General features: G+C 38.5%; 1 protein-coding gene across 1 annotated transcript in view; it reads left to right on the top strand.

Annotated features, from left to right (window-relative positions):
- The first annotated feature begins 7,396 nt into the window (after positions 1 to 7,396).
- Positions 7,397 to 11,928, top strand: part of IL17REL (interleukin 17 receptor E like) — a 57,020-nt gene continuing 52,488 nt past the window's right edge. Inside the window, exon 1 of the mRNA XM_025166269.2 lies at positions 7,397 to 7,492. Within this exon, the coding sequence (XP_025022037.2) occupies positions 7,397 to 7,492 (96 nt within the window). The remainder of the gene's footprint in view (positions 7,493 to 11,928) is intronic.

The raw sequence follows: 11,928 nt of genomic DNA, 5'->3' as shown, positions 1-11,928 counted from the left end.
TGTGTTTTAAAAAAAGTCCTCGTAAAACACCAAACAGCCCCACCGATTATCGAATATTTATAGCCAATTCTGTGATAGGAATTTGTCAAGACATTGTTATTAATATAAATACTGCAATTTTACATCTTTGGAGAGCACCTTAAAAGCAGATGAGCCTTATCAGTATTTGGATGGATATATTTAAATAGGAAAAGCTGCTTTTAGAAAGATGATTGGCACCAGGGAGGTACTGGGCTTGGTAGACAGAAATGGTTTGTAAGGTTCTTCCACACTGAAGCCTTAAGGTGATTGATGCCTGTGTATCAACTGTCTGGAAATGAAGCCAGCTTTCCAGATTTCAGCCCCTTTGCCCACTCTGGTCATAGTGACGGCTCATGTTCTTTCTGAACCATGTTCACCATGGCTTTTGATTGGTGGATTACTCCTCTTCTTTATCTCTCTTGGAGAAGGAAGGAAGGAAGGAAGGAAGGAAGGAAGGAAGGAAGGAAGGAAGGAAGGAAGGAAGGAAGGAAGGAAGGAAGGCAGGCATGCCATGGTCAGTAGAGGTCCTTGGGAATGGGGGGTCTTGGGAATGGAGGGAAGGGGGTCTTGCTGCCACCTTGCACTGTGACCAGATGGAGTGGAGGGACTGGTCTACAGTAGGCAAACCAGACACCAGTGATTGACCTAGCATAACCTGGAAAACACTCCTTTTGACATAAAGGAGGAAAAAATGAGGGAAGATTGCCTAAGAGATTATAGGCCTCCATTAATGGTGATGCAAATCAAGTTAGCATTTTGTTAAGAAGGGACTGCTGTATTGACTTGTAGCTTTGTCAGTAGTTAATCTGTGTGGAAAAACACTCTGAGTGAGTTAGGATATTAAGAGATTGCAGATCTGCAAAGGCATGAAAAATCTGATGAGATACTGGCATACTGGTCTCTGCTTGCTTTACACTTTAGAAAGCTGTTTTCTGACTCTGCCCAAATTCCATATCTGAATTAGGAAAAGTAGTTAGGATAGAATCTTAAGTAAACAGATGAACCAGATGACAAGCTTTGATGTGACTTGGAAGTTTGGGCTTCTATTATTTCTCACTCCTCTGCTCAGACTCATGCCCTGGTCATCTCATGACTGGGCTATTGCAATGTGCTGTACATGGGGCTGCCCTTGAAGACCATATGGAAGCTACAGCTAGTACAAAATGCAGCAGTGCGAGCAATAATGGGAGTCTCCTGGTATGTCCAAGTGTCACCACTGCTATGTGAGTTGCATTGGTTGCCAGTTGGCTTCCGGGTGCAATTCAAGGTGCTGGTCATTACCTATAAAGCCCTTCATGGCATAGGGCCTGGATACCTGAGGGACCACCTACCTCCAGCTGTTTCTGCCTGCCCAATATGTTCCGGCAGAGTGGGTATGCTCCAAGTCCCTTCTATTAAACATTGTCATCTTATGGGACGGAGGAAGCATGTTTTCTCTGTCACAGCCCCTGCCTTCTGGGACAGCATGCTCCCAGAGATATAGGGAGTACCCTCTCTCCTAGGGTTCCAAAAAGCACTTAAGACCTGGCTTTTGGTTTGATTTGTTATGGTTTGATTGGTTTAGTCTGGGCTGCCTGTAGGTTTGTATGTTTTTAACTGTTTTTATTGTTTTGTATTTGCATTTGTAAGGTGCCCAGAGTCTATGGGAGTGGTTGGCTATAATATATTTAAAATAACAACAACAACAATAACAACAACAGCAGCAATAATAATAATACTGCTTTCCTATATTTCATGTGGGAATGTTTATGGTCTATCTCAAAGAGAATTTGAGGTTTAGGCTGCAAACATTTATAGGTATGAATTCATATATACACATTAATTGATTGGTCAATCTAAAATATCGGATTTCTTTTTAGTGAACCATTTGCTCAGAAATGGCAACCTTAGAATACTAGGCTAAAGCAGATAGGATAATTGATGGTTGGGTACCCATTGCACTAAACAACAACAGCTAAAGAAAGTACCATTGGAAAAGAAATAACTTTTCCTTATTTTTTATTTTCCTTTCAATAACATATCTCCACTATTATTTTTGCTGGCAGTCAGTTGAACTTTGAAATGGTGCTTCTCCAGGATTGGGGCTTTTGTTTATTCAGACTTTCTGAAATGTCTGTCCATACCATATGGTCTCCAACAGTGCAAATAGCTCAGACCTTTCCATGGACAATTGAGTCCCTTTGCACTTATCAGTGTAATAAAATTTTGGGGAAAGCTTGTACTCTTCAGAATTGTTTGGAATACAATACCCAGAATTCCCATCCCATCCAACTCCTAAATACAAAGAATTATGAAGAATCCTGGGAATAGGTCAAGTGGTCAGTAGTCAAAGAAAACCTGATAAATGACAAATAAGCCTGGATTAGTCTTTTGAAATCTGTGTATTTAATATTTTTATGCTGATTTTTCGGATATCGTTATCTGTTTGTTTTTGTACAATACAACAAGGATGGATTAATGCTTGAACTTCCTTCTTAATAGAAGACATCAGTGAGTCAAGACTGCTATTTTAAGGCAACATGTTTTCAACACGTCTGCCCTGAAAATCTGTGCCTGGTAATGCATCGGAAGTGTGTTTAGATAATTCCATCATGGTTAGAATTCTATTTATCACCTTCCACGTTCCTTGTATTACTTATATGCTGATTAACATTTATATTTGCTTACATTCAGCTGTATCAGGATCTACGAAGTTTCAGATGGCTGTCAGCACATTTTTTTAGGTTTTTTGTTACATTCTTATTTAACCATTTTAAAGATGCTGAGAATAGACGTATTGTCCTAAAGGTTCTTTTCACTTATAATATTTATTTAACTTTTAGGGTTAGATACCCTCCTCTAGTGAGAACTTTCTGCAATTGTGCAATAAATCAAGGGATAGGCAAGTCTCCATAACCTGGCTTTAAAGAACAAGGGGTTTCATTTTCTCTTTTTCTCCACCACTCTTTTGTGGGTGCCTGTTGTTCATTTAAAATGGTAAGTATACATCATAAACATTTACAGTATATGTATAATGTAGACAAAACATCTGAGAGTGATCTTCATATAAAAGGATAACAAAACTGAAAAATATATTTACTGGCTTCAGGATTAAGTCCTGAAATTTGTTTTAAGTACCAAGTCATGACAATATTTGTATTTTTAAAAAAAAAAGAAATTAGCAAAAAGTCGGGTGTATCACATGCTCTTCTGAATCATTCCTAGATTTTTAACCTTGTAGGCAATGTAAGGTTTCACATTGTGACTGGCACTAATACAGCGTGACTCTTATCACTGCATATTACTCATGAAATAAATAGATTGTCTTGAAGCAAGTATCTAGTTTGGACAGGAAGACATGTTACTGTCTGGATTTTATGTGAGACACAGACTTGGAAAAAATAATTACATGGACGTATTATGGAATTAGGCTATTTCGGATTTTCCTACAGCTAAGTTCTCGTAACCCTTTGGTCCAAAATTAGAGGTAAGGATTGAATCAGCGCCTTGTCCATTGATTGAGGACTGAGAGTCTGTATTTGTACAATACCTTGAACTACGAACCAGCCAACCACATTCTAGCCATGAGCAATGTTTTTTTCTCCCCTTCAAAACAAGTGGATTGCCACACATCAGGAATTCCGCTGCCCTTCTCCATACATATGTTTGTATTGCATTTGATCATGGCTCAGATTCCTAGAGTCTTGATTAATGATTATGATATGTTTTGCTGGTTAATCAGTTTTGAAGTGCTAAAGGACCAGAAGGAATGGTCACTAGCAAAATTCTCTCTCATCCATGAATAGAAGCAACCAAGGTAGAAGAGTGTGTGCAATGGTATGTGTATGCGTGCATGATTTTAGGGTTAGCCATAACAATCTTGAGATTTGCTCCATGGTATGCTGAAAACAAACCAGCAGAGGGCTTGTTGCTTGACTAATACAATTTCACAGAATTTCTATCAGGCCTTCAAAGCCCTGACTTTTCAAACCATGCCAGTGGTAGTGATTCGTGGGAGACACCATCAGATCCCACTGATATAAAATTTCTGTACATACTGTAAATCCCATAATGAAGATCTACCTTATTACCACTATCACCCAATATTAAGAAGTTTTTTGGCCTTTAACTAATTAATCCCTGCATTGGATGCAGCGAAGGCTCATACTACATTTAAAAGTGTTGTAAACTAAGGAATGAGCAAGAAATACAAATGACTGCATTGCTGCCAAAAAGGTTCAGATGCCTTTGACAACTAGCCTGAAGATAAACTATATTTGGCTGGGAAATGTAACCCTTTTTGTAAAACCTAAATGAGGCTTTTGTTGGAAAATTAGTGTGGATAATTTCCAGATGAGTTTGTACCTAGGGCACTCCCAGTCAATCCCTCAAATCAAGATCACAGCAAGCACATATACCACTCAATATAGCTAGCAAAAAATGTAACTTGATGTTTATTAAACATCAGCAAATATCAACACAGTTAATTAGTCTAATGGGGTAAAAGGCAGGCAAAAGCAGGGGGTGGGGGTGGAGAGTGACATGAACAACAGTTTATCCTATATCTCTCTAGCTCTTTTTCTATCTGTCTGCACAGAACTTTCCAGCACTACTAGAAACAATACAGCACTGTGGGTAATTAACATGGACAGCCCCAAAAGGAGTAGCCTTTGGTTATTCCAGTCTTAACAGTAGCAGAATGAGATGGAAAGTAGGACTCTAGGTGATCCCTCCTCTATTTGGCCCCGTGAAGAAATAATTTGGTGGACAAGGGTGATGGATCCAACAGTTTTGCTCTCTTCTGTGCAGTTCCCCTTAACCCATCTCTTTCCTCTCCCCCCGCCTTTCTTTTACCCATTTGTTCTTGAAAGAGAGAGGGAAAAATGCAAGCATTTTACAGGTCAGTTCCTTGACGGCTATAGCAACTGCTTGTCAAGAGATCCCCTCACACTGGTGAATAAGCTGCTTTATTAGAAGGCTAATTTGATTTTTGCATCTTGTTCTGGGTAAACCTCATGTTTTCACTGTAGCAGCACATTTAATAAACCTGGAATGGAAGCAGTTACTGTCACTAGTTTGAATAATGCTTAAGAGGGCTCTGGAGGATGGAGAGAGCACTAAACAACATTTGATAGTTCTGAAGTATGCAGAAGTAGATGTGACTGGTGTATTGAAGCACTTAGTTTGCATCTGCACTGTGCTCCACCTGTTTATCTGGCCCAAAATGCAAATTTACTTTATACCAGTGAGCCTCCAGAATCTTATTTCCACAAGGAACTGAAGAAATGAACAGTTAAAACAGGTGTGAGAGGCCATGTCAAGCTTTACCCCATAGTCAGAAATAAACCATTTTGGCAAGCTCACAATTTCAGATAATATTTAATGAAGAAACTAGAGAGCTGTAAGCAAATAATTTCAGCAAGTGTTGTAATTTAAGAACAAGCCTTATACATAGAAACAGTGTCCAAGCTCTTGTAGGCTTGGTTTTCCTTCTTACTGTGCTTGGCCCCTTCTTTTGAATGGGTTGGTCTTATTTTTGTAACTCTTAGATATGATACTGTGCTGTTCCCTGCCGGCTGTGAGAGAACTAATTTCCTCAGCCACCTGCCTAAGATAGCTTGGCTAGAGGAGAAGAACCCTAATAGTTGGGTTCCCACAGCATACTAGGCTAAAATGTGCTATGGCAACACTGAACTGAAATAGTGAATTGAAATAGTTCATTATCAACTGAAATAGTATCTACAACTGAATTGGAGAGTCCCCTGGGCAGAAAAATAGATTACAAAGTGGATAAAGAACACTATACTATATTATGATGAAGGAAGGAAGATGTTTCTCTTTGATTTGGTTCTAGCAGGCCCTGCTAGAGGTAGCAGGTGGGCTTTTTAGATAATAGTTGAAAGCCCAACCCTGCTGTTGTGGGATCCATTTTCTTGTACTTCAGTGAACCATGGATGGCTTAAAGTCTCTAAATGCCTCCGAGCAATATCAGTGGGGAGGTTGCATGGCACATCATGTTATAGTGGGGTTGGCTAGTTTGCAACTATATATATATATATGTGCAAATCTCATCTCTGTGGTTAATTTGTGGCTTGGACAAATCTGAATAGATTAACTCAATCTTGATTTAGTTCCCCAACATTTGCATATCTTGGGAATGCAGTTCTTAGAAAGCTCATCTCCTAAATTCTACTATCTTGCTATGTGCACCTTACTAAATATGTATATAGTAATTGAAAGAATAATAAATGCATCTCGTTTATCCCTGCCTCAAATTCCCCTGTTGTCTACTCTGAATTCTCTTAAGTTTATAAGTAGATTATGAGTCCCTTGGGGCAAGGAACTCTGCCCCTTGTCTTTGCTGATGCTTCCTGCTAGATATGCTTCTTGGGTATGGAGAGATCCAGCCCTCACTTCATTGTTCAGGGAAAAAGCACACAGTTCCAAACAACTCAGCTATCTTCACTTTACCATGAAAAAGACTGGGAAGGGCAAGCTGTCCAAGTTTTTTGGGGTAATTCTTGTTATGTCCATCAGAATTTGCTCAATCTGTAGGGCACTCATGATGTATTCTTTAGATTCAATAAGGTAGAGTGGCTAAAGTGGTAAACTAGAAGCAGAGATGTCCAGGTTCAACATTTCCACTCAGGCACTGAAGTTTCTGCTTTGCCAGACACAGCTTCTTGCTCTAACCTGATTCATAGAGTTATTGTTCAGTTAGAATTGATGGGGGAAGATAATTGCTTACAGCATCTTGAACTACTTGGGGAAAAGGGGAAATGTAAACATAAAGCAAAATACATCAAAAAAGGAAGGAAAAAAATGCAAGTGGGAAGAAACAAGTCCATATCTTTTCATGGTTACTTACAACATGGCATCTTATGGACAGCCTGAAATAAACTCTAATCATCAACATACTTAAAATAGAATGAATTCATTTTTCAGAATTTAGAAGTCTGTTCTTATTATAGCTCAACAAACATCCTTGTACAATTATATCTGTCCTTGTAATGATCTATTGATAATTATGTTAAGCTTGAACAAGAGAAAATATTTACATAGTAGCTGCAAACAACAACAAAGCAATGTTGATTGAAAATTAAAGCTATTAAATTCAGAAAAGGAGCCTAGGATGTGTTATAGCTTCCAGTAACAACTGAACTTTCCTATGACTCATCTTTGAATGCTGATTTCTAAGCAAAAGGAGGAGTTATTTTCAAAGGTACTGAGGGGGGGTGGGACTTAACACATTTCAGAGTATTTAAATGCCTTGTGAGAGTAAAACAGCTGTATCTTCAGGACAAATGGAAGTGTGATCTTTTTTAAAAAACAGTAGTCATCATAATAAAATCCAGAAAAGAAAGTAACTTAAAAAAAAAGCTTAACAATCCCAAAGATGAAGTTTAGGTGGCAGATTTTTGCAATATTTTGGGGAACATATGGCTATCAGCTCATTCCCAGGATTAAAGAATGTGGAGTCACATGTTCACAGGTATGTTACAATTTGATCTATATCTGCCGTCTCTAAATAGCATCATCTCTTGATTACCTGATTCATAGAGATACATATGTATTTGTTCAAGTCTTGTGTCTACAGAAAAAGATGTCAATCTTTGAGGCTTAAGATTTTTCTAAAGTATAAATCTGTGTGGTGCTAGAATTCAGAAGAAAAACTCATGGTTATGTTTGCAAAGAATTAATAGCTTTGTTACATTGTATTTTGGGGTTGGTAATTCTTGAATTCATATTGCTTGTATTGGATGCTACATTCTTATTAGCATAAAATATCAGTCATATTTCTAGATACTGAAAATATATATAAAATGACAAAGAGAAATCAGAAAAAGAATGTAGCACATTGTTATGTCTCCATTTATTTTGATTAATATCAAATCATTAATTCATCTGTTAGAATTTCTAAATTGAATGAAAATATCTTGATACAAATCAAAATAAAAAGCTGGATATTAAACTATTTTTACATAGTAATGATGTAAACTAGTGATTTGAATATGTAGTGCTTAGATTTGTGATCTTTCTGGGCACCAACTGTGTTGTTTTTTAAAACATATTATTTCTACTGCATTTGTCTTGAGAATGCTGGTTTTCTAAATTAGCTCCACCGGAGGGCAGTCTTGCAGATGGTTTGAATTAGGAGTCAAATGGTGAAACAAGGCTAACAGATGCTTGAAAACCAAGTTGTCAACCACAAAGTGTTTGGATGTGTTTGCTAACAGAATGCCAGAAGCAGAACTGGAAGTCCAATGCTGGTGAGGATTTTTCCTGGGAGCAGGAATGCTTCCATCTGTCCTGAAAGAAAGAAACTCACCAAGGTCATTGCCTTCAAGGCAGGCAGAGTTAGCTCTGTGGGCTGATTATTTGGTGTCATTACTTTTAGAGAAGAAAGGCTGAACTCTTTGGATTGTTTAAATGTTTGGCATCAGTTGATTCCTGTCTGGAAAAAAAAAACTGATGTGAATTATCATTGTTGCATACTAGAATGATTTGTGAGGCCCAATGTGTAGGAGTCGAACCACACACCCACATTCTGCCTTTGGTATCTCATTATGAGAGGCTGTCAGCTGAAGTTGTTGATCAACACAATTCACAAATCTCGCGTTGAATGGACCTTAGGCAATGCAATGATTGATTAATCAGTGGTTGCTGATCCACATAGGCAGTTTCATCTAGCACTACATGTGATTCAGATTAACACTGTGCACCACTTTGGATTTAAAGAGAAAAGTGATTTGGAGTGTGTCAAGACACAACTATAGTCTCTACCTGCAACTTCTTAAACCAAAAGTGTTATTTGGGATGTGCAGCAGCTGTGGAAGGCAGCTGCATGAGTCCAAGAAAAAGCAGAGATGCATTAAGAAGTGGCAAGAAGGTGCTAAACCATGCTCCAAAGAACCTTTTTCCCTTTAAATCCAAAGCACTGCCTAGTCCTATTTCAGGTGATTTTTTAATGAATTGTTTCATGTGGCTGAACCAGCTCAGGTGTGTTCTCATGGACTGAGATGTTGGAATAGGATTGGGGAGACCCAGTTTTGAGTCTAGCTCAGCCATGGAAACTCATTCCCTCTTGTGACCAACATACTTTTCAAATGTCACAGGGGACAAAAAGGAAAGAAGATTGTCCCATCAGCTTCCCTTGAGGTCCAGAAGAAAATCTGGGGATATAAATCTAAACAAACCCAAGAAATCCTTGCCTGAAGTACATGTACCTGACAAACTCTGCTCTTGCCTACAAACCTTCATGTCAGAATAACTGATACTACAGGACTTGTGCTTTTCCTACAAATACTGTAGGTATTCATTCATATAGCCACACCAATGTTGGGATGTCAGGGAGAAAGGGAGAACAGCAATGGCACCCATGGTGATCCCATGCTACTGTTTTATGTGCATTGAACATGAAAGGTACTATTGATTCAAATCTATCTGAAAGGGTCCTTAGAAAACTTTGCCAATCTAGTCTCCCTTAAATGTTTTGAGTCTGTAATTCCCTAAATTGCTAATAACCTGGAAGTCCAAATTGGGAAAGCTGCTATGTACACGATTGCATTGTTAATAAGCTACATTACCTAATGTTCTTTTTAAAACAGAACTTACAGGGAAATCCCCTGATTTGACTTGTATCCTGGTGCTGTTAATTTTGCAACTCACTTCTGGTGGACATTGTGTGGAGAATGGATGTTTTTGCTACCCTGTGATTCTTGAGACTTGGGGATGGGGGTGAGTGATGTGCTGAAAGTGATAAATGCTCACAAACATGAATTTCTTTTCCTTTATTTCCCTTGATTAAAATACATTTTTAAAGGAGGAAATAGCAATATTTTAATGGGATTTCCCTGCCAGAGGAAAGTTGATTAAAAAGTAGTTAATGAATCATGAGGGAGCTCTTTCCCAATCAGGTCTGACTTCAGTCTTGTCACCTTTGGTACAGTTCACCTTAATGACCTGTGTGTTGTAACCTGCACAATCTGAGCAGCTAGAGAAAACAGCTTTAAAGTAAAAGTAGAGCCAGATTCAAAGATTTGCCTGTAAACTGGCCTGGTGTTGATTCATGTCAGAAGTTTTTGCTGATTCATTTTGAAAGAGGATTCAGATTAAGGCTAAACACACTTACTGATCAGAACAAAGGAAAGAACTCGTTTATCATTGACTCATCAGAGTTGAACAAATCAGCCAATTGTTTGCAGTTTGGCTTTTCCAAAGGAGGGCTGGGCAGGGCAAAAAGGAAGCATTTGTAAACGTGTTCTTATTCTGATTATTCTTAGTAATGTTCACCATAATACCTCACCAAACTCCCCATCTAGGAATAGTCTATTTCAGTGTTTCTCAACCTTGGCCACTTGAAGATGTGTGGACTTGGCTGGGGAATTCTGGGAGCTGAAGTCCACACATCTTCAAGTGGCCAAGGTTGAGAAATACTGATCTGTTATGTTTCTTTGCCACTTCTTCAAAAAATGTGGAATTTAGAGTTGCAGTTTAAAGACACTGATTGGGACAGCTGAACGTATTCCCTCAGAAATCAAGTCCCATAGCACATCATTTGGTTTAATTCAGGGAGCTGCGAACTCAGTGAGAATGTAGTATTGTGAAATCTTTGGTTGTCTACTAAGTAGGATTTTCATGAAGGTGTAAAAAAATAGTTTGTACTATCCTTGTTTTCCCCAAAGAATTTTCTTTGCATGCACAAGCCCTTTGCACCTTCCCAATTGTTTAATTTCTATGCCTCCTTGCAGTTCTATTACCCCTTGTAGTACAAATTCACTGGTTTTCCAAAGGTCTAATTCTTCTAAGCTGCTTTGCTTGTTACAGTCCTTCTCAGCTTATCTCTGACTAGTAAAGTTCCCAATCTTCTGTTTCTCCTGTGTTTTTCTGACTCTCTCTCTGTTTCCAGCCTCTTCTTTCTGTTCTTTACTTTTCCCAGTGTCAGATTTAAGACTCACCCCCAGACCCTACTAAAATCCCTGACAGCATTTTGGAAGTCCATGTGGAAGTAAGTCTAATGGAATTCAATGAAGCTTCCTTGTAGGGAAGTGTGTGCTATGACACTCTAGCTGGAGTGAATGGGACTCAAATGTAGCACCTGTCTGCAACTCTTTAAAGCAGCTGTGTCTTTTTCTAGAATCAAGCATTGCCTTGCAGAAAGGCTGGTGCTTTGATGAAGAACCAAGAGCCGCTGTGCTCAGACTTCCTCTGAATCATTTTGGGAAAAGGCAAAGCCTTACTAAACATAAGGGAGATATTTAACATCCCACCTATTTTTTATTTATTTAAACATGTGCATACCACCCACTCGAGAGACTCTTGGTAATTTACAAGAACCGTAACCCATCAAACATACTGTAAGACCATCTGGAAATGAATCAATTTAAAAAGTCCCAACCAAAAAACAGTAATTAAAAACAAATCATATGAAAAAACATCATATTGGAACAATAAATCATAAGCACCAATTGGTGCCACACACTGGTTCTTAGTGAATAAAAAGACAGAAGAATTTTTAAGAAGTGCATCTTTAGTGGGGATTTTGAAATCCTTTCAAGGCCTGAAAGGATTTCTAAAAAGAGGAAAAAACACGTAACAGCAGGGGTGAACTAAATGTTACATCCTTTTGAGCAAAGCAGATAATTCCTTGTTCCAACTGCAGGCCTCAAAATTAAAAATACAAAGAATGGCATTGACTTCAGACAAGTTCACACAATGCATTTTTCTGTCTATGTGACAATTCTCTGGGTATGTGGTTATGCAGATTCATTTGGGATATAGCTTGTCTCCATGAAAGTGCTACTATAAGCATTTTTGCACTGTTTCTTCCGCATTGCTGTGTGCATTTATAGGCCCAAACACATACTCCAGAGACTGCCAGCTTTTCATCAAGAATACACATCTTCTTCACCTTTTCTCCTCTGAATA

The sequence above is a fragment of the Python bivittatus genome, unplaced genomic scaffold (genome assembly GCF_059951505.1).
Source record: "Python bivittatus isolate LINGU-HERP-01145 unplaced genomic scaffold, Pbiv_v1 ctg000330_np1212, whole genome shotgun sequence".
In the NCBI taxonomy this organism is placed as follows: domain Eukaryota; kingdom Metazoa; phylum Chordata; class Lepidosauria; order Squamata; family Pythonidae; genus Python; species Python bivittatus.
The sequence above is the reverse complement of the archived record's forward strand: the minus strand, read 5'-3'. Positions and strand labels throughout refer to the sequence as shown.